Source organism: Rhinolophus hipposideros (assembly GCF_964194185.1).
Source record: "Rhinolophus hipposideros genome assembly, chromosome: 15".
NCBI classification, from domain to species: domain Eukaryota; kingdom Metazoa; phylum Chordata; class Mammalia; order Chiroptera; family Rhinolophidae; genus Rhinolophus; species Rhinolophus hipposideros.
The window spans coordinates 505,801-525,166 of record NC_138061.1 but is presented as its reverse complement, the minus strand read 5'-3'; the positions used below and the strand labels follow the sequence as shown (position 1 = coordinate 525,166).

Sequence of the window (19,366 nt, the reverse complement as noted above, 5' to 3'; positions counted from 1 at the left end):
AGCTTGGTGTAATCATTTATTCAAGCAACTGAACAGAAAACAAACCCACTGCCCAAGTGTCCCTGTCGAGGAGCCATGAGCCCATCTCAGGGAAAGGTGTTTGCGTCAGCCAGAAACCGTCTTCTGAGGGCCCACCGGGGGTTGAGGGCTCTCGGGAGGTGATGACCCCCACCCCATCCAGGCCCCTGGGTACAGACATGACAGGGCAGGGGATGGTCCTGGGTGACTGAGGTGGTGGCAGGTGGCTCCCGGGGCAGAAGGGGCCACAGCCCAGCAGGTCACTGGAAGGCCAGGGGCCGGGCTGCTTCAGCGCGGGGAACGCCCGCCGGGCGGCAGGGCTGGGCCTGCGGTGGGCTCAGGGAGGATGTCACACGACAACCTGGTTTGGCAGCCCGTACAGGACCAGGTTGAGGCTGATAGGGAGCTGGTCAGGGCCTGGCGTCTGTGGCAGGAGGGACATCAGCCTGTCCCTCAAGGTCCCTGGAGACTCATCTGAGGGAACAGGAACGGCAGCACGTGAAGTGCCCAGGGCCACACGCGTGGTGGGTCGGGGGTGGGGTGCTCCTGGCTCTGCCTCGGACGCGTCCTTACAGACAAGGGCACCGAGGACACAGGACTGCCTGGCACCAGGCAGCTCTCCCCTCCTCACCACAGCTCGGCACTGAGAGCAAGAATCCGGAAGATTCTACCAGCTCGGGGCCTCCTCCTGCCACCAGTCAGCCGCCACCTGACTGCAGGGGTGGGCGGCCTGCACTGGGCACGCACACTACGCGGCAGCAGCACTGGCACAGGGCCACCGGCAGGCGCCAGCCCTCTGCTGACGGGAAAGTCACCTGCAGCTGCTTCTCACTCCACAGAGCTGCACCCTCTGTCCCCGTCACCCGACTGTCCTGTGACCTGAGCCGTCATCCACCTGGGACACCGTTCACTCACTCACTCACTCACTCACACACTCATACATCCATTCACATTCACACGCTCACTCATTCAAAAAGCATTTACTGTCTGGGAACTACATCCCAGGCAGCAGACAATGTGATTTTTACATTTTCAGCTCCTTTCATGTTGCGTATTTTGAAGGTTTCACGATTTTAATCATCCTGGGATAAACCTCTCTCGGGTGGACTATCCCTCTAACAGACCGCTGAAGCCATTGCCAAGTGTCGCAGTGAAACTTTTACAGCAGCTTCCACGTGTGAGGCTGTCACCAGCTGTGGCCATCTGCTCCCAGACCGCACCCCTGGGCATTAGGCTCTGTGACTTAGGTGGGTTCAAAGGCACATTGGCAGACCTAATGGCCGGTGTTTTTCCCTGAGGAGTTTAGAGGCCAGGCCTCACGGGGGCTTAGGGTCTGTGTCACGCACGACCTGCAGAGGGTGTGCAGAAGCAGAGGGGGGAACACTGACCCTGCAGGGGCGCAGGGTGGAGGCCACACAGCCTGCAGCGGGAGCAGGGAAGGGGCGGTCTGTCTTACCCAGCTGGGCCACTACGCCAGCTTCCATCTTCTGAAGGAGACGGACCGTCCTCCCAGTCGGCTTTCCAACTGTCAGCAGATCTGAGGGAGAAAGCGCCCCTCAGACAGCGTGGGCCCCCGTGGGCTTCTGCGGGATGGGCGTGGGGCTGCACCCACTTACTTTCCCACAGGACGCTGGCCCGCAGCGCATTGTCCTGTGGGCGTGTCGGCCACTGGTTCGCCAGGATGCTCTTGGCCCCTGCCAGGCTCAGAAGGACAGCAGTCTCGACCGGCTCCTCTAAGGACAGCTGCAGGGCACTGTGGGGACCCAGCTCCCATGAACCAGAGCCTCCCCCTCCCACGACCCAACCACCACCAAGGGCTTGAGCGTGTATTTGGACTGACAGCTCTTCAACTTCTTGAAACAATCAAGAATGTCCGTCCCCGCCCCCCAAACTTAAATGGCACTTAACAAGGAAAGGCGTTTCAGAGCTGCCAGACCCCCAAGCATGGGCTGAAGCCAGGAGGCGACACGTCCCTGTGAGAGGCAGCTGTCCTGCTGGGCCACCTGGTCAGTCCACAGAGGCCTGGCGGGGCACCCTCCCACCTGCCGGCCCTATCTCCTGGCCCAATCCTGGTGGTCTCAAGGCTCCAGCCAGGCCTCTGGTCAGTGTCTGCCCCCCAGAGACTTAGCCAGGGAAGGGTCTGGGGGCAGATGATGGAGGCCCGGCTCCCTCGTGGGACTCCGCCCACGGCGTGCAGACACTCTGTCCCCCGCACTCCCCAGGGGGCACATCCAGTGTTCACACGCCCCAAACTTCCGCCATCAGTCATCCACAGGCCAGGCCCCAGCAGAGCCCAGGCAGGGCACACAGGCACCTCTTGCTCTCCGAGGACTCCATCTTCCGCCGCGAGCTCTCATAGGACCGGGCGCGGTCCAGCAGGACCATCACGTGGCACGCTGCGGACACAGGAGGGGCCATGCAGGCCGACGTCTGCCGAAAGCCCTTTCTGGGACCCACTGGCCACATGGCACACGGGACATTATTTGCTCCAGGAGCCCCACACCCTTCACTGCCTCCTTGTGCAACAGGGCCCAGTATCCCCTGCCTGGCAAGGTGTCTTGGCTGCCAGCATGCCACACCGACAAGGTGTCTGCTTTAAGGGTAGTCTCGGGCACAGAGTGACTAGTTGCGTCACAGGACACACGGTGTGCATGCAAGCACCACGGAAGCAGAGCTCACCCCCTGGCTGGGCTGGGCTTTGGGCAGCCCAGGGGCAGGCAGAAGCGGCAGGACTTGGCAGGGAACCCCGGGCCCCGAGGACACTGCCACTCCTGCAGGCACCTGTGAGCTCGCACATTTCTTGGGTTTCACTGGCCCCCCATTTGAGAAGGCTCAGATCTGCAGTTTCAAAAAGGCTGTTTCTACCTCCCCTTGGGGTAAGGAATCCGCCCAGATGACGTGCTTATGGGTGGGGTGGCGGGCGGGAGAGGAGGCCGGGCACCAGGTGACAGGGACAGGCTGAGGTGCCCTGACCGTGGGACAAGTGCCCACATGCTTGTACTGCCATTAATGGGGTCACCCACCTCAGAGGGGGACTACCTGGCAGCCTCCTCGACTACGGACAGACAGCAAGAGGGAAAGCAACGCCCAGAGCACCCACACTTAGGCGAGAGGGACTGGTGGGGAGGGCTGTCACCTGGGTGTTCTGGAAGCGCCCCCGTCCCCCAGCCCCCGGGACGCTGCAGGCCCAGGCCTGGAGGGTGACCCCCAACTCCTGGCCCTGGCTGGGCCTGCCAGGTTTGGGAATCTGAAGTGGGGTGTCTGAGAAATGCAGGTGGGGCCTGAGGGCAGGAGAAGCCGGCCCCGGAACCCCCAGCCCTTTTTGTCAGATGAGGACGACCGACGACGCGGCTGCCCGGCCCTGTCCCTGTCCCAGTGCGTCTGTGGCTGCTCGTTTTGTACCCACAGGTCTTGGTGGAGAGTCGGGCTGGGGGGGTCCCAAGAGGACCTGGCTCACCCTCTAAGTTCATGGCCGCCAACCTTTCCACCAGCACGTGGGACAGGAAGCTCTCCATCCCGTAGAAGAAGAAGCCTTCACAGCTGCCCAGGAGCTGCTCCCACTCGGCCTGGCTGCACAGGGAGGAGAGACTGGTGGGCAGGCGGGTGGCCAGGCACAGGCAGGTGTCCGAGAGCAATGCAGCCAGGACGACTCCGTCCTGAAGCCCTGAGGGCCGCAGGCTGCAGGGTGACACACTTCGGGACGCGCTGTTAAAGCAGCACTGTCCTCGGCGGTCTTCCCGCCAGGCCCCACCCCTCGCTAGGACAGCCCCAGCGCTCACGCTGACGTGGCCTCTCTCTGTGTCTGACACTCAGGCTCCCTGACGGCTGGTCTAGCCGGCTCTCCTGAGAATGGACCTCGTGTCCCTGGGCTGAACCAGGGCCATGGCTCTGGAAAGTGCTAGAAGGAAGCTTCCCGGACTGCCAAGCACACCCAGGTACCTAAGGGCATCCACAGGACATGTCCCAGCAGGCCCAGCTCCTGCGGGAGGCCTAGCTGACTGGCTGCGGGACCCTGTGCAGGGGCACAGCCCTGGGTGCCCAGGTCCTGCCTGTAAAATGGGGGTGCGGACAATGACTCCCTAGTCAGCCCCTCGAAGGCCAAGGAGCCCCGTGTGTGAGGGAAACAGTCAGACACCAGCAGCCATTGTGTGTCCACAAGACAGGCAGGGTCAGGGCGGGAAAGAGCCTGAGGGAGAGAGCAGGGCGCAGGTGGAGAGGGAGGACACGTGTGCAGCCCTGCCCGCTGGCGCCCTGGTGCAGAGGGCGCAGGGACCCAGGGCCGACCTGGGCAAGTGCTTATTTCCCAGGTGTCCTGTCCATCGCGCAGTGAACGTGTCTCTGAATTTGTCCAGGATTTCCTGGGTCACGGAGACAGGAGTCAGCTCATCTGCAACGACAAGCGACTGGTGACAAACACAGGAGGTCACACACATGTGGCGCAGTGGGGCCAGGCAGGTCCCTGTGCCTTTGATGCAGCAGGCGCCCCGGGCTCAGCCTCACAGGCCGAGGTGGCACCAGCATTCACTGCTTGTGGAAATGTTAGTCTCATTCCCTCCTTTGGGACTAATTTTGCAACAGAGAAACACGTGGACTTAAGTGCCGAGAGCAGGGGCGGCACCCACACCATCTGGAGGCCCCTCGCCTCCCCGCCCCCCAGAAGGGGGCCAGGTGGCGCTGCAGGGGTCGTTTTTCACACCACTGCTGTGTGCTGTGGCCGCAGGCGGTCAGGGAGGGCCGGGGTCCCCAAGGGGACAGTGGGAAGCGGCAGAGGCCTGAAGCCTCGCATTCGGCACACGCTGCCCCGTGGGGCTGGGCCACGCCTGGCACCGGGGGCGTGGGCACGTGTGTGAGGAGTGGGGGCCGCGGGAAGTGCTCACCTGTGCCCTGGGCCTCGTTGTATGGGTCCACGACGACTGGGTCTTGGTTAAGGAGAACCAGGGCCACACGCTGGCGTCAGGGGTGGGGTCCAGCAAAGGATACACTTGAAGTTGTCCGAGTTGACTGTGACGCAGTCGGGGAAGGCGGCCCGGGGCACGCTGCCCTATGACGACAGACAACGGTGGGTGGGGACGTCCTGTGTCCAGCCGGAGGGTCAGCGGGACCCTGCCCGCCTACCTTTGGGCCCCTCTTTGCTGGACCTCTCCTCCTGAATTCTTTGCCTTTGGTGTCCTTTTTCACGCTCCCTTCTGTTGGAAACAAAAAGCAGTAGTGACGCCGTGGGACTAGACAGTGGGCACAGCACTGACTGCCACTGAGCTGTTCACTCTGAAACGGTTCGTTTCAGGTTACGTGAATCTCACCTCAATAAAAAGACAAGAGATAGTGGACACCGTTCATTTTAAGTTTTGTAAAGTTGAAATGGCAGTCATTTCTCAACTGCACAGGCTGACAGTGTGGGGAAGGCCCGGGCCAGGAGACGCAAGAAAGAACGGTCACCCGAGGCTCCCAGGCCCAGCCGCCGACCACTCACACCACGCGGGGCACCCACCAGTGTGCCTGCTGTGGGGCCGGGCCCTGCTGGCTGCTCTGCCTCCTGTCCAAGCATTTGCCGTCCGTCTCCCGGCTGCACTGCTGCTGCAGTGGCTCCTGGGCCCTCCTGCAGGCTCTCGGACAATGGTAGCTTCCTCCTTCCCGCTCCCACATCCCCCGCTGTTTGCCTACGCGGGAAGACAAACAACCGATTTTTGCCTTCATCTGCCGGTGTTGCTGTCTGCTCTGCATGTGTTGTAGCCCTGCCTCCGCTTTCTACCTGTGCCGCACATATTCTGAGGCTGTTTGACCTCCCTGATGGATCAAAGCACGATGACGGGTGACGGCCCTGTCCCTAACCAAGATGACGGCTGTGCAGTCTGGGCATCTGACCGAGAGACAGCGGTTCCTTCTGGTCGTCTGCCGGGTGTGTGTCCCCGTCGGCTTTCTGACACCCGTGACCTTTTTCTTTAGGTGTCTCCCGTAAACAGCACCTGGTGCTCAGGCAGCCTTTGTCTCTGCCGGGCAGCTGGCAGGTGAGGCCCATGCCCTTTTTCAACTGACGATCAAAATGGCTGGCTTCACCCCTCGCCCCGTCGGTGGGCTTCTCCACGACTGGCCCATCTAATGTGACTGGGTACCTGGTCCCTTGGTTTTCTCACTCATTCTCCCTCTTTATAGGTTTGGAATCCATACACCAGCTCAGCTCTTTTGGGTGGTTTACGGTGCTCCTTATGCCCAAACAGCCTTCCTGCCGCGTGAACATGCGGGCTCCGGGATGCTCCACTCGGACGCCTGGAAAACCTCCTTTTGGGGACCACTCAGCAATGTATTTAAAAAGATTCAACTCACATTAGGCAGGGTTTTTGTGACTCTGTGGTGAGACTTTGTAGCAGCTCCTGTTGTTACTGTAACAAATCACCATAAATGTCGGGGCTGAAAACCACACAAATGTATTATCTCCCAGTCCGGACATCAGAGATCGAAAGGGGTCCCATTGGATTAAAATCGCGGTGTGGGCAGGCTGGCCCCCGTGGAGGCCCTGGGCCCGTTCTGGTGGCCGCCCTGTCCTGGGCCCGCGGCCACTTCTCCATCTGCAGACAGGGCAGCATGGCGTCTCCCCATCTCTCGGTCCCTCCTGCCTCCCTCCCTGAGGAACCTTGTGATGACCCAGGACTGTCTCCCCATTTCAGGGCCCTTCCCTGGGTCACATCTGCACAGCCCCTTAGGTCATGTCAGGTTCCTCACAGCTCCTGGGGATCAGCGTGTGGACGCCTTTGGGGGCCGTTCTGCCGCCGACCGCCACGGATGTGCGAGTCTCCCACTGTGGCCATGACCACATGCGAGGCGGGGGTGGGGAGTCAGACAGACAGTGCGCGCACAGTGGGTGCCTCACACTACACATGAATACCAGGTTCAGAGGGAGGGTAGATACAAACGTGAAAGGCACAAAAAGGTGTATCTGGAAGACATCAGAGGGTAGTAGCTTCATGATCCTGAAGTAAGGAATGAGTTACAAAAAGGCCCCAAACACCAGCTATTGAGAAAAGCAGATAACCCAGTAGGAAAGCTGACAAAAGACTAGAACACGTTCTTTGGAGGAGGAGGCCTTCCGAATGGCTGGTGAGGAGTGACAAAGGTTTCCCTTCCCTGGGGCCTTGAGCTTGGAGGCACCACCCACAGACGTGGCCTCGCACGGAGAGGCTTCTAGAACATGCATGGTCTGCTTTCCAGCCTTTATTTTCAACCCATTGTTATCCTTTGAATGGGTTCCTTTAAAGAACCGTATTTTCCGTCTTGCATTTTCATGCAGATGACCGTTACCTTTTTCTTTTTTTTTTTTTTTAAAGATTTTATTGGGGAAGGGGAACAGGACTTTATTGGGGAACAGTGTGTACTTCCAGGACTTTTTTTCCAAGTCAAGTTGTTGTCCTTTCGATCTTAGTTGCAGGGGGCACAGCTCACCATCCTGTGCGGGAGTCAAACTGGGAACCTTGCGGTTGAGGACGCACTCCAACCAACTGAGCCATCCGGGAGCTCAGCGGCAGCTCAGCTCAAGGTGCCCTGTTCAATCTTAGTTGCAGGGGGTGGAGCCCACCATCCCTTGCAGGACTCGAGGAGTTGAACCGGCAACCTTGTGGTTGAGAGCCCACTGGCCCATGTGGGAATCGAACCCGCAGCCTTCGGAGTGAGGAGCACGGAGCTCCAACTGCCTGAGCCACTGGGCCGGCCCCTGTTGCCTTTTAACTGGGGTTTTTACACCGTTTACAGAGAATGTGATTTTGGGTTGACACCTACCATCTTGTAGTTTGTTTTCTATTTGTCCCGTCTGGTCTTTGTTCCATTTCCCCTCTCTTTCTGTCTCTGTTGGGCTGCTTTTTACGACTCCACTCGTCCGCGTATTAGCTGTAAATCTGTGTGTTTCCAGTGGGAGCGTTCGCTTACATCTCTAATCCCTCACTGTCTGCCTTCAAGCACCATCGCACCGCTGTCCTATGCTTTCCAGTCACACGTTAGAAACCCCACAATACATGGTTAGTTTTTGCTCTAAACTGTCAAAATCTTTTAAGGAGATTTTAAAAACAAGAAAAAAGTTTTAAATATTACCACCTGCTTCCCATTCTGCTCTGTTTCCTTGTGCGTTTTTCCGTCTATTTTTTTTTCCAGCCTGAAGCACATTCTTTGTCACTTTTTGTCATGCCGGCAGGCCTCCTGGTGAATCCCTTCCCCTTTTCTGTGTCTGAGAAAGCCTTTCTTTCACCAGTGCTTTTGGAAGCGATTTGACAGGTTTTTCTTTAATAATTTAAAGACGTTCACTGTTTGCCTGCACTCAGTCTGCCGTTGCTCCTGAATCGGGTCTTTTTCCTTCTCCTGCTTTTAAAATGCTCCATCACATGTGGATCGACAATAAATCATCGACTGTGACACTCCTGGTACCGTTTTCTTTTTGTCCCTTGTGTTTGGGGTTCGCTGAGCCTCTTGGGTCTGTGGGATCACAGTTTCCATCAGATCTGGGGCACACTGGCCACCATCACTTCAGATACCCCCGCCCAGGACTGTTCCATGAGAACTGTGTCATTTCTGGGTCTGTCTCGATCACGTGGTTTTCTCTTCACTGGGCCATCGTTTCCCACTGCTCTGCGTGCCTCGTAATTTTTCACTGAATGTCCAGCCCTTTCACCTTTTACCTTATTGGGTGCTGGATACTTTTAGTCTGTACATTTTCTCGAGCTTGGTTGGGGGATGCAGTTAAGTTACCGGAAATACTTTGATGCTTTGCAGCTCATTTTAAGTTGCATTGGGTGGGGCTAGGCAGGCGTCTTCATTAGTGCAGAGGCAGGCCGTCCTCTCTGGCCACTGTACCTGAGGCCTGTGGGAGATGAGTGCCCACTCTGGCGGGCGGACAGCTGAGCCATGCGCAGGCTGGAATGAGCTCGGTGATGGGTCCCTGTGCCTGTCCCTGACCTTGGGGAGTCTGCTCGCACCTCTGCAGACCAGTTCTCAGCTGAAGGCCGGTGGGACTCTGCTGATCTCTCCTCCCAGAACCTGCCCCGAGAACTCTCATCACCTGGGTCCCCAGGTACCCAGCGCCACCTCCTCAGCCTGGGGAGACCGTGACACTCCACCCAGCCCCGCTTGGTGCTATGTCACCGATTGGTCCCCTCCTTTGGGGTCACCATCCCTGTCTGATCACCAATGTCTGAAAACCATTGTTTCATATATTTTGTCTGGTTTTTTCCTTGTTTCAGTTGGAAGGGCAAATTTGGTCCTTGTTATTTCATCCTGGATGGAAGTCTGACCTATTTATTTTTATTTAATTTGATATTTATTTGGAGAGCAGCAGCCACGCGGAGGTCTGTGCAGGGGACAGAAGGGAGAACGCCCGCACGCCGGCCGCCTGCGTCCCTCCCTCGCTGCTGCTCACCACCTGAGTGACGGTGCGGCTGCTCACTGCACGTCCCCTCCTTTGAAACACAAGCTTGTGAGGCTAAGAATGATCCTGACAGAAGGCCGAGCACATAGTAGGTGCTCTGTAAACACCCTTCATGATCACCCCTGGCAAAAGTGATTCACACGCTCCCCTCCCACACCTGAACGCTGAGGCAGTGCTCACCTGTCTCCTCCTTGTGGAGGCGGGTCCACAGCATCTGGAGGGAGAACTCGCGGGACACAGAGGAGAACGCCGCCGCACCGAGCACAGACAGGCCTTCCAGCGGCAACTCCAGGAGATATCTGTCCACCACGAGGACGACGGCATCTGCAGCCTCGGGCTCAGCTGGGGCAGAAGGACACCAGCTAGGCCCGCAGAGGACCAGCCCCCGCGCCTGCCATTGCTGAGGCCGTCTGCTGGGCTGCAGCGCCCCTTTGTAGAGTGGGGGACCCAGGACAGGCGGGTCTCTCGCGGGAGAGACACTGATGGTCCTGAGTCCAGGTCACAGGAATGTCGGATCCCCCAGGGCTCTGAGGACCTATCGGGCTCCAGCATCCAGTTCCTGAGTCAGGTCCTGGGGTGCAACGGCTCCTCTAAGTAGGGAGCTGCCTTTCAAAGGGCGAGCAGCTGCACTGAGCCTCTCCCAGAGGAGAGCACAGAGGGGTCCAGGCTGCCCAAGAGGCCCCTCGAAGGAGCCGTGTCCTGCCTGTCGGGGAGACCTGCTGTTTCTGACAGGCACGGTGGTCAGGGCCAACCCGCCCCCTAGGATGCTTGACCTGCGAGTGGAAGCCAGTGTGTGTGACAGCGAGTGGCCTCCTTATCCTGATCCAGGGAGCTCTGAGCTCTGAGGCCCCAGCAGTGGCCTGCGGTAGTCCATCCTGGCCTCTCCCTGGACTGCAAGCGTGCCTGGCCTTCCCAGCAGCTGCACACACTTCCGAAACCCTCACTTCAGCTCCACTGCTGGGCAGCTGGCAGGTGCCGTGGGCCGCTCAGCACCGGAGGAAGTCAGAGCCTTGACAAAACCCCTACCCGTCCCCCTCTGCTCCACAATTCTTTGTGGGAGGAAGAAAAGTAAATGAATGCAATGCCTTTTTAAAACAGCAATTTATAAAATCAGGTGCCCGGTGAGATGGAACCCTCACGGACACCGAGTGCTCCTCCCCCATAGTGGGGTGGGATGGTGTGGCCAGCACATTTCAAATGGCTTTAAGCTCAGTGCGTGAGAAAAAGGGCCTGTCCTGGAAGTGCAGACGGCTGTGAGGCCTCCGATACCTAGGCGGGGCTGTCCTGAAGCTGCCCTCCCCGGCTCAGGCAACACAAGCACGTTTCGTTTTCTACTGAGGAGAGCAGCAGCCCATGGACCTGGAAGGCCATGGACCCTCCCTCCTGCCCTCAGACCATCTGGGACACACACACTCCAATGGTGACAGCCGACATGACGCCGTAAAACATGGCACGGCGTGCTGCAGCCATGCGCACATGTGGGGGTCAGTGCACCTCAGAGGGTGGGCACTGGTCAGGGGTCGTGCACAGAAGCTTCTGGGCTCCCCCCACCCTGGGGTGCTCGGCACCCTGGGACACCCTGGGAGGGAGGCCGCCTGCAGCTGCTGGAGCATGTCTGCCCATCTCTGCTCTCCCAGACAGGTGGCTGCATCCAACCCAACTGTCCATCATCAGCCTCAGGAGGCTCCTGAGGTCACTTGGGGCCTTGGTGGCCTCCGTGCGGCTGTCACTCACCCGGGGGCAATGACAGCTTCCGTTCCTTGTCCTTGCTCTTTGGTTTCCCCAAATCTGCAACAGTCGTGGGACTCTGCGTTCTGAAAGCCAAAGGCACACATTCAGGTTTTAAAGATCTATGGAAATCACATGCAGGAAGAACTAAAGAGCGTCATCTTGGGCCACCGATAGTCTCCATGGCTCACTCTGGGGACAGCCTCACTGGGCAAGCGAGGTCGGGAGTACCTCTAACCTCTGACCTCTTGGCACATCTGGTAAGTACCAAGTGTCCGGCCCCGCTTTCCTACCAGAAACAAGTCAGGAAAGCTGGGCCCCTCTAGCTGCTCTCCCCTCTACCACACACTCGACAAGAAGGGAAGAGAGGTGGGGGTGTTGGAGCGGTCGGGGAACCAGGACTTCTTCCCATGACAGACAGGACAGAGTCCGGTGCTCTGGGGTGAAGGGGCCTTCACACATCCCCATTTAGCGTGGGGAGAAGCTTGTTAGCATAGGGTGTCATGACGAGACTCTCTTCCACGTGAACAGTGTCTGAGGAAAACAGCCCTGCCTCTCCGCCTCCCCCAGCCAGTCACTGCGCTGCTCTGGGAGTCAGAGTTCCGGCCGAAGCTCTTCAGAAATAGGCAGGACAGGCACCTGGGCTCCCGGCAGCTGAGCAGGGGGAACAGAGGCTGCAGGTACTCCTCAAGCGCCTTCAGGGTGTCACTGAACCTCTGCACAGAAAGCCTTTCCTTTTCAAGGCACCTGCCTTCCTGCTCCTGTCTCAGCCCAAACAGCCTGTGATCGGAAGGTGTCTAAGGAGAGCCCACAAAGCACACTGGTTAGGTGGAGCTGATGGGGCCCAGCTCACAAGCACAGGAGGCCCCTGCCTGCGTGCCAGGGTCCCCGGACCCCCGCAGACAATGCTCCCTGCTGGTCTCACCCGCCCACTCTGCTGAGAGCCCCCTGGGATCCCCAGCCCCACCCGACTCCTCTGCTCACATCAGGGGGGCGTCTGCATCAGACCAAGCTCAGGGATCCAAAGACAAATTGGCCCCCACTCAGCAGGGAGGCCGACCTGCGTGTCCGACAGCTCCTGGGGTCCTGATGGCCAGAGCCCCCCACCTTGTGGGGAAAGACCTTGCCCAGCCCCCCACCCCCACCCCAGTGCAACTGGGCTGGGGTCCCAGTCCCCCGACAGGCTGGTGGCAGCCCTGACAGCTGGGCTTGGGGCCTGTGCCTCACCAGGCCTGGGGTCAAGGCCATGTCCTCTCTGTACACCTCAGCCTGGGTCTGTTCCCGGAACTCCTGGGTGCTGGCCAACAGGCAGGAAAAGGCAGCCGGGCTCACTGCCACCCGAGCCACCTTGCAGAAGCCTGTGGAGACAGACAGCGCCGCTGTCCTGCACACGGCTTAGCAAACCTGCCCTTCCTGTGTGACCCTTGGGACTCATGAGAGAAAGCAAATGGTGGGCGCACTCTGCATGAGCCCCCCCACCTCCCCCAGGCTGCAGCTGCATGCCCACAAGGCCCTTCCTCTGAGTCACTGGTATAACCACTACCAGGAACCTGCAGGCAGCTCCTGGAGTCTGACTTGCGCCGCCAGGGAGCGTTGGGTACCTGCCACACCAGGCGACAGGATGGGCCAGGAGAGCAAGGATCCCCAAAGGTCAGGGAAAGAAAGGGAGACAGAAAGTACACGTTTAAAATGTGCCGGTGCTGCAGTGTGGACACTGCGAGGGGAGTCAGCTCCGCAAGGCTGGGCCAGGCCCAGGGTCCGGTCCTTGGCCACGGACAGAGCTCCTGTTCACGCAGGACAACTTTCAGAAATGGCACTGGTGCTTGGGGCTCATGGAGGTAGCCTGAGGGGTCCCGAAGAAGCAGCAGATGGACTCTATCATTCTAGAACCTTCCTTAGTTTCAAAAGAAACCAAGTAGAATTAGGTGCCTGAGGCACAAGGAAGAAAGAGGGTGTTCCGCTGGAGAGGAAATGCCGGAGAGGGCAAGAGGGCTGCTGTGTACAGTGTACGGTTTCCTGAGCAGCCGTGTGACTGCACTGGGACTGGTACAGTGTCACTGGCTGGCTGACAGCTGGGACGCCCCCCAGCGAGGTACACGGCCAGACTTTGCTGAGCCTGTCCAACCCCAGGGAAACACACGCCTCTGGGTATCATTTATGTGTCGGCTCCCCATCCTGGAGAGCTGCTGTTGGGGGAGATGGAATGTGGGTGGGGGCTGGGGTCACCACACCCAGTGGAGGGACCTGTGTGTGCGTTGGCAGGGGCGTGCCAGCCAGGGATGGCCCCTGGCAGTACTGCCCCGCAGAGCTTACCCCCCACCTGCAGCTCCTTCCCTTTGGCTGAACGGATGAGCCTGGGACTCTCATAGGCAGCGCCGTAGAGATGGCTCCTGTGGGAAGGACGCAGAGTGGACTCAAAGTCCAGCTCTGGGGCCCAGAGTGTCCCCAAAGACACAATCCTGAGAGCCGCATACATGTCCAGTAGGAGCCCCTTCCCACGAGCGTGTCCACTGAGTCATGACAGAATTAAAACAGGCCCATCTGGGCACAGTCACCAGGTGAACAGTCTGCAGCTGCTGCCAGGGGCTGGGCAGGACACCTGCTCCCCAGACAAGCCAGACGGTTTGGCCCCACATGGATGGTGACCGTTAGACCAGACACACGGGGCCACGCTGGGGATGGGAGGTGGCACTGTGCCCACCCCCGCATCATTGCAGCTTGGGCATAATTGCAATGACCCCTGGGCCTCTTCTGAGAACGACGTGCTCCCCCTCCACCGGCTAAGCTGGGAGGGAGTCTCCCCCCACCCCCGTCTGTGGCGTGGCTCCCCCCGTGCTGTGGGGGGACAGGCACAGGAATAGGAAGGAGGCCTCACCTGTCTGGTGAGTGGTGCAGAAAGAGGAGTCGGAAAGTGGGAGGAATCTCATTCAAGAGGTTAAAGTGTTGTTTCGTGACCTGGAGATTCTGCCAAGCCTGTGTGACAAACAGGGAATCAAAGGACGCATGTTGGCCGTTCAGACAGGTCACCCCAGAGGGGGCTTTTGAGCCAGTTGGTGGGGCCCCAGCAAGACTCATGGCTACCACAAGGGGGCAGCAGGCACACGTGGGATTCCCCGGCTCTGCACCCACATTCCACCGGCTCCCAGCTCATGCCAGAAACCTGGTTTGCACGACCCCAAGCACAGGCTCTTCCCTGTGCCTCCACACCTCACAGGTAGAGCCACATGGACACCAGCCTCATGTGCACACACCCACCCTGCCCTCTCCGGCAGTACGGTCAGCCCTGTGTGCCCTCCTGCCCTGTGGGGCCCGTGGGGGTCACGCCGCCAGAGGGTTGCAGCGCCTGCTCGCTCTGCACGCAGCCCCCCAGTGAGCTGACTGCTCAACAGCACGACTCCCACTTTTGCTGAGCTTCGGGTTTGCAAAAGCTGGCCGGTGTCCACACTCACGTCCAGCAGGCTGGTCCAATGGCACTGGTCCAAGGAGGGCACACAGAAACAGGGCAGTGCCAGTCACAGCCAGGCAGCTGGCAACGTCTCCACAACGGGCCATGGCCACACGGCCAGACAGGGACTCAGGGTACTGCCCCCGGGCCCGCCTCCCCACAGGGACCACGGCAGACTCTGTCCCCAGGTCCATCCATACTGGCATGCTCAGGGGCTGACCCCTCCTCACTGCACAGCCTCCCATGGCCTCTTTGTCCCCTGTGGGCAGTGGGCATCTGGCTAGGGGCCATGGCGGACCCTGAGCGCCTGCTCCCAGGACCACACGAAGGTCCTGCAGACATAGGGGTGCAGTGACTGGGTTGAACACGCTAATGCTCAGCTGCAGTGGCTTCTGCCCGACTGTCCGAGGGGATGGTGATCCCAGTACACTGCCCATGACCAGAGCCCCAGCTCCCACCTTCTCAGCCCCACAGGGGGTGTCCACCTGCTTCATCTTAGCCTCCTCTGAAGACGCAGGCTGAAAGTGCGCATTTCTCATGTGGCACTTGCCCCTGGCCAGTCGTTCCTGCCATCCTCTCCAGCTGCAGGGTTTCTGCTCCCTGCTCTCTGGTTTGCTGTGAGCTCTTCATTCTGAGACCCTGACGTGACCGTCTTGTGAGGCCAGGCTCTCTAGCCGCCTCCCTCTAAGCGGGTCCTTGTTTCCCAGGCATTGTGAGACCACAGCAGAGCTCACTGCCTTCTAGGAGCTTCCACGCAAAGCCCATATTGCCCAGGGGTCAGCCTGGTGTGCCGGGCTACCTCCCTTTCCCGAGGTGTCTGTCAGGACCAGGCCCAGCTGCTCCCTGAACCAGCCAGTGACCTGGGGCAGACAACGGACAGTCAGTCTGCTGCCCAAGGCTTTCCACTCAGGAATTGTAGCTTGGCTGCTTCTCGATTCCCCACGCTGATGCCATCCCATGAGACCCTGCAGCTCTCCGGCTTTTCTGTGTCCTGTGGACCCCACCCCCAGTGTAGCTGCCCTGAGTCTGTGACAGTGCAGGTTTCCGTGAGGACAGAACAGCAGCGTGGGAGCAGTAACACTGTGACAGTGATGGCACCACCGACCAAGCCCCCAGGGCCTGGGTCCTGTTCTCTGAACTGGATGTACTTGGTCCCTCCAAATTCCTGAGTTGGGCTCTGTGACCCCAGTAACAGGGGAGGAGAGGGAGGACAGTGGCTGGCCCAGGTGTCCACTCATTTGCGAAAGAGTTGGGACCGCACGTTGGCTTACAGAGGTCACCACCTTGCTCTTCGCTCACCCCCTTCTTCAGTGACGCTGCCTGGAGCGGCCCTTTCTTCCTGCTTGGCACTCGGCCCCCAGCGGGCATGGACACGTGCGGATGTCTTCCTCCAGCGGCAGCCCCTCCCCCAGGCTGCTCAAGGAAGGACTTTCCCTCACGGGGCTTAAGGCATCGGCTCTCGCTCGGCAGGGCAGCCCTGCTCCCATGGGCCACGTCTGCAGACTTGGCTGTCACCTCTGGGGAGGGGTTACTGGCCTTTGGCGGGGGAGTGGCAGGGACGCTGCTAAACAGCCCACAGAACACAGGGCGGCCCCACCCTGGGTGAAGGGACCACGGAAGCAACTGTGAGAGGAAGGAGGGATGCGGCTGGACCGCCCGGAGTGCGCTAGTCTGCTCTCCATGACTTACGAGCCTCACCGGAGTCCTGTTTCTTTAAATACCCCAACTCCCACCGCCAGTCCCCGGGAAGGAAGAGGCACAAGTGGCCACGGTGACCTGCACATGGTTCTCAGGATTCAGCTCTGCTGCTCACTGGGGCCAGAGTGCCTACCTCACGACCACCCCGGGCACGGCCGCCCAGGCCCCCGCAGTCACCCAGGAGGTGGCCCTCCTGGAGCCACACAGCCAGCAAGAGGCAGAGGCAGGATGTGGGCCAAGGCCACAGCCTCTGCTGAAGTCAGGCTCCCGGGCCGGGCCGCAGGTTCACAGGGTGTGCCCAGCTCAGTCACCTTGGACATGGCGGCCAGCCTCTGCTCCACGCAGGCAGACAGGCTGGTGGAAGTCCCCTCCCGGCACCTCAGCCTGTGCTGGAGCTGCAGCAGGGCCGCCAGCTGTGAGCTGCTGGTGTCCGCAGTGGCCGTGAGCAGCACGCCCCGCATCATGTCAGAGGCCGAGCAGCTCTGCAACAGATCGCGGAGGGCGCGGGGCTGCTCAGGCCGCGTGGGAGGGGCCCCTGGGATGCCCTGCTTCTTCCAGCTGCCTGTCTGGCTGTTCCCCCAGGACACGCCCACCGCGGCAAATGCTGCTTGGCTCTGAGCCCCCGACCCCAAGGCTCTTGAACCCACAGAACACCCCCTCCCAGTAAGAGAAGGGGAGGCTCAGGGGACCGCACGCAGACCGTCCCCACCACCATCCGGTGACCTGCGGCCTCTCCTCTAAGTGAGCACCGGCCTTTGTGCAGAGGCCCCAGTCGCAGCCCAGCTGGTGGGGCCTCCAGCAGGAGGGAGCATTCTCCCCAAGGTGGCCCAGAGGGCCTCAGGAAGGTGCAGAGAGCCGAGCCATACCTGCGACAGCGCCAGGAACTGGCACGTGGCGGCCGGGTCCAGGGTGCCAACGCACTCCACCATCTCTAGGCTGGCAGCTGCCGCGACGTCCAGGAGGCTGTTGCCAAGGGCCACCTGCAGGCACTGCAACAGCACCTCGGACGCCTGGGCCAGGCACTGCTGGGCGAGGGCCAGCCTCCTCTGGGGGGGGGGGGGCAGGGACAAGGGGCTCAGGCAGGCTCCGTGGGAGGGGCGCATGCCGGGCAAGTGGGAGGGGCGCGGGGCAGGTGGGAGGACAGGTGGGAGGGGCGCGGGGCAGGTGGGAGGGGCGCGGGGCAGGTGGGAGGACAGGTGGGAGGGGCGCGGGGCAGGTGGGAGGGGCGCACCTTCAGGTCCGAGCCCTTCTTGCTGTGCTCCCCCAGGGCTGCCCTGCAGGCCGGTAGGCTGCCGACCTGCTCCTCCCTGTCGCCCTCCTCCTGGACGATCTCCAGACCTTTGAGGCTGCTCAGCTCAGCACCCGCCTAGGGACCGTGTATCACCAGACAGGGCGTGCGTGGGGTGGACAACGCCCGCCCACCCGAGTGCCTGTCGGATTTTGTTGGCCGTGGGGCCCTGGGCCGAGAGCAGAGGCTACAGGGGCAGCCGGGTGGGGAGCAGCTCTGGGGACACGAGCTGTGCTGTGCTCACTTTCCTTCAGTCCCTGGGCACTGGCACCGAGTGAGTCAGGTGCCCGCCCGGGTTGGGGGGGTGGGGGGGGGCTGGGGGACAAATGCACAAACCAACCCCAGGGGCCTGTGGCGGCCTGTCTGCAGGACGAGCCACCCTCATGGGGTCCTTGGGGGTACCACGGGGAACCTGCCTGGGGGCAGAGGGCCCAGAAGAACTGGGTTTGTGGGATCACGGCAGGGAGGGGCAGGAGGAAGCTGGGCTGAGAGGGAGCTGGGGCTGGACGGGCACATTTCTGGAAAGCCCACTGCCCAGCCCCTTGGGACTTAGTGCACGTTTCCGTGATGCCCTGCCCCACAGACCAGAAGAGGAGCGTACCAAGAGGTTCTCCTCCCAGTAGAAGGATGTGTACACAGGGTCTGTGTGTGTGGCCAGTAGGTGGAGGGCCTTCCCCGCCAGGCCCAGGAGCCGGGCACGGGTCTCCACGCAGCCGTTGCACAGCGGCTGCAGGCTCCCCAGCTGTGCCAGCGCCATGTGAGCCAGGGTCCGCTTCAGCATGAACCATTCCTTCAGGAACACAAACTGCTTCAGTTACTGGCTTCCACCTCAGGAAATGAGAGGCCCACCCTCTAGTACCCCGGGGTCCCAGCTCCAGAGCCCCGGGAATCGTGATATCCGGGCAGTCTGAGAAACACCCAGTGGGTGTTGGGGAGGGTCTCCAGGGCTTAGGTGTTGAGAGGTCACTAAAGTTTGCTTATATAACCCTAAGTTGGGACTCATGACACACGTGAGTCCATATGAAGTTCAATTGTAGGATTATCTTTGATCCGTTTATAGTTACATCCAATTTGATTCATAATGTATGGAATCTAAGAAAATGTCTAAAATGGCAGAACATGTTTCCTTCAGAACAAATTATTTTGCAAGTTGAGCTTATTTTTTTAACAGAATGTAATTCACCTTATGGGCTTTCTCACGTGCTGACATCAGCCAAAGCAAACTCAGGACTTGGGGAGGAAGGCTGTCATGTGCTTGGCAATACCCCCAAAGCCACCCAGGTTTCACAAGCCAGGTAGGTCCCCTGAGATGATGCCTTTCTTCAGCAGGGCCTGGAGGCCCCCAGCTGCTCGGACACCTCTCAGGGCTGCCGGGAACTCCAGCCCTTGCATTCCCACCCATCAGCCTTCACGTCAGGCACACAGTGAGGGAGCCCCCACAGCATGACAAGCGTGTGGGTGGGCGAGCTCCCCAGCTGGACCGTGGGGATCGGGCCCAGTTCTCATCCCAGATATTACCAAGCCGAGAGGGGTGTAGTCGCTCGTGCTCTGCAGGTAGGCGGCCAGCAGTTTGTCCGCGGAGCTCTGCTCTAACTGCCGCTTCAGGCTCTCCTGCCAGGTGAGCTGGAGCGTGTCCAGACACACCTCCACCAGGCTGAGTTTGACGTGTGCCAGCTTCCTCATCAGAGGCGAGTTGACGGTCTGCAACTGACACGTTTGGAATCCGCTTGGCTATTCTGATGTCTGAGTACGCTTGCCAAGCCATCACCACAATGAAACAACCAAC

The 19,366-nt window shown here is 60.1% G+C and overlaps 1 protein-coding gene across 5 annotated transcripts in view; it reads right to left on the bottom strand.

Moving 5' to 3' along the window:
* Window positions 1-19,366, bottom strand: part of CFAP46 (cilia and flagella associated protein 46) — an 88,670-nt gene continuing 69,304 nt past the window's right edge. Inside the window, exons 40-60 of one of the 5 annotated variants that reach the window (XR_013994987.1) lie at window positions 19,099-19,287; window positions 18,182-18,370; window positions 17,524-17,658; window positions 17,159-17,338; window positions 16,604-16,774; window positions 14,025-14,122; window positions 13,463-13,539; window positions 12,377-12,507; window positions 11,789-11,946; window positions 11,156-11,235; window positions 9,602-9,763; window positions 5,507-5,675; window positions 5,134-5,204; window positions 4,999-5,059; window positions 4,896-4,931; window positions 4,303-4,405; window positions 3,476-3,588; window positions 2,333-2,414; window positions 1,635-1,771; window positions 1,475-1,555; window positions 1-492 (exon numbers count right to left, since the gene is read on the bottom strand). Coding sequence is in view for 4 of the 5 variants with exons in the window: in XM_081074302.1 (XP_080930428.1) it covers window positions 1,335-1,555; window positions 1,635-1,771; window positions 2,333-2,414; window positions 3,476-3,588; window positions 4,303-4,405; window positions 4,896-4,931; window positions 4,999-5,059; window positions 5,134-5,204; window positions 9,602-9,763; window positions 11,156-11,235; window positions 11,789-11,946; window positions 12,377-12,507; window positions 13,463-13,539; window positions 14,025-14,122; window positions 16,604-16,774; window positions 17,159-17,338; window positions 17,524-17,658; window positions 18,182-18,370; window positions 19,099-19,287 (2,394 nt within the window). In the remaining variant the exon portion in view is untranslated. Of the gene's footprint in view, window positions 1,556-1,634; window positions 1,772-2,332; window positions 2,415-3,475; window positions 3,589-4,302; window positions 4,406-4,895; window positions 4,932-4,998; window positions 5,060-5,133; window positions 5,205-5,506; window positions 5,676-9,601; window positions 9,764-11,155; window positions 11,236-11,788; window positions 11,947-12,376; window positions 12,508-13,462; window positions 13,540-14,024; window positions 14,123-16,425; window positions 16,775-17,158; window positions 17,339-17,523; window positions 17,659-18,181; window positions 18,371-19,098; window positions 19,288-19,366 lie in introns of those variants that run through there. The other 4 variants (XM_081074304.1, XM_081074302.1, XM_081074303.1 and 1 more) reach the window with 4 other exon arrangements.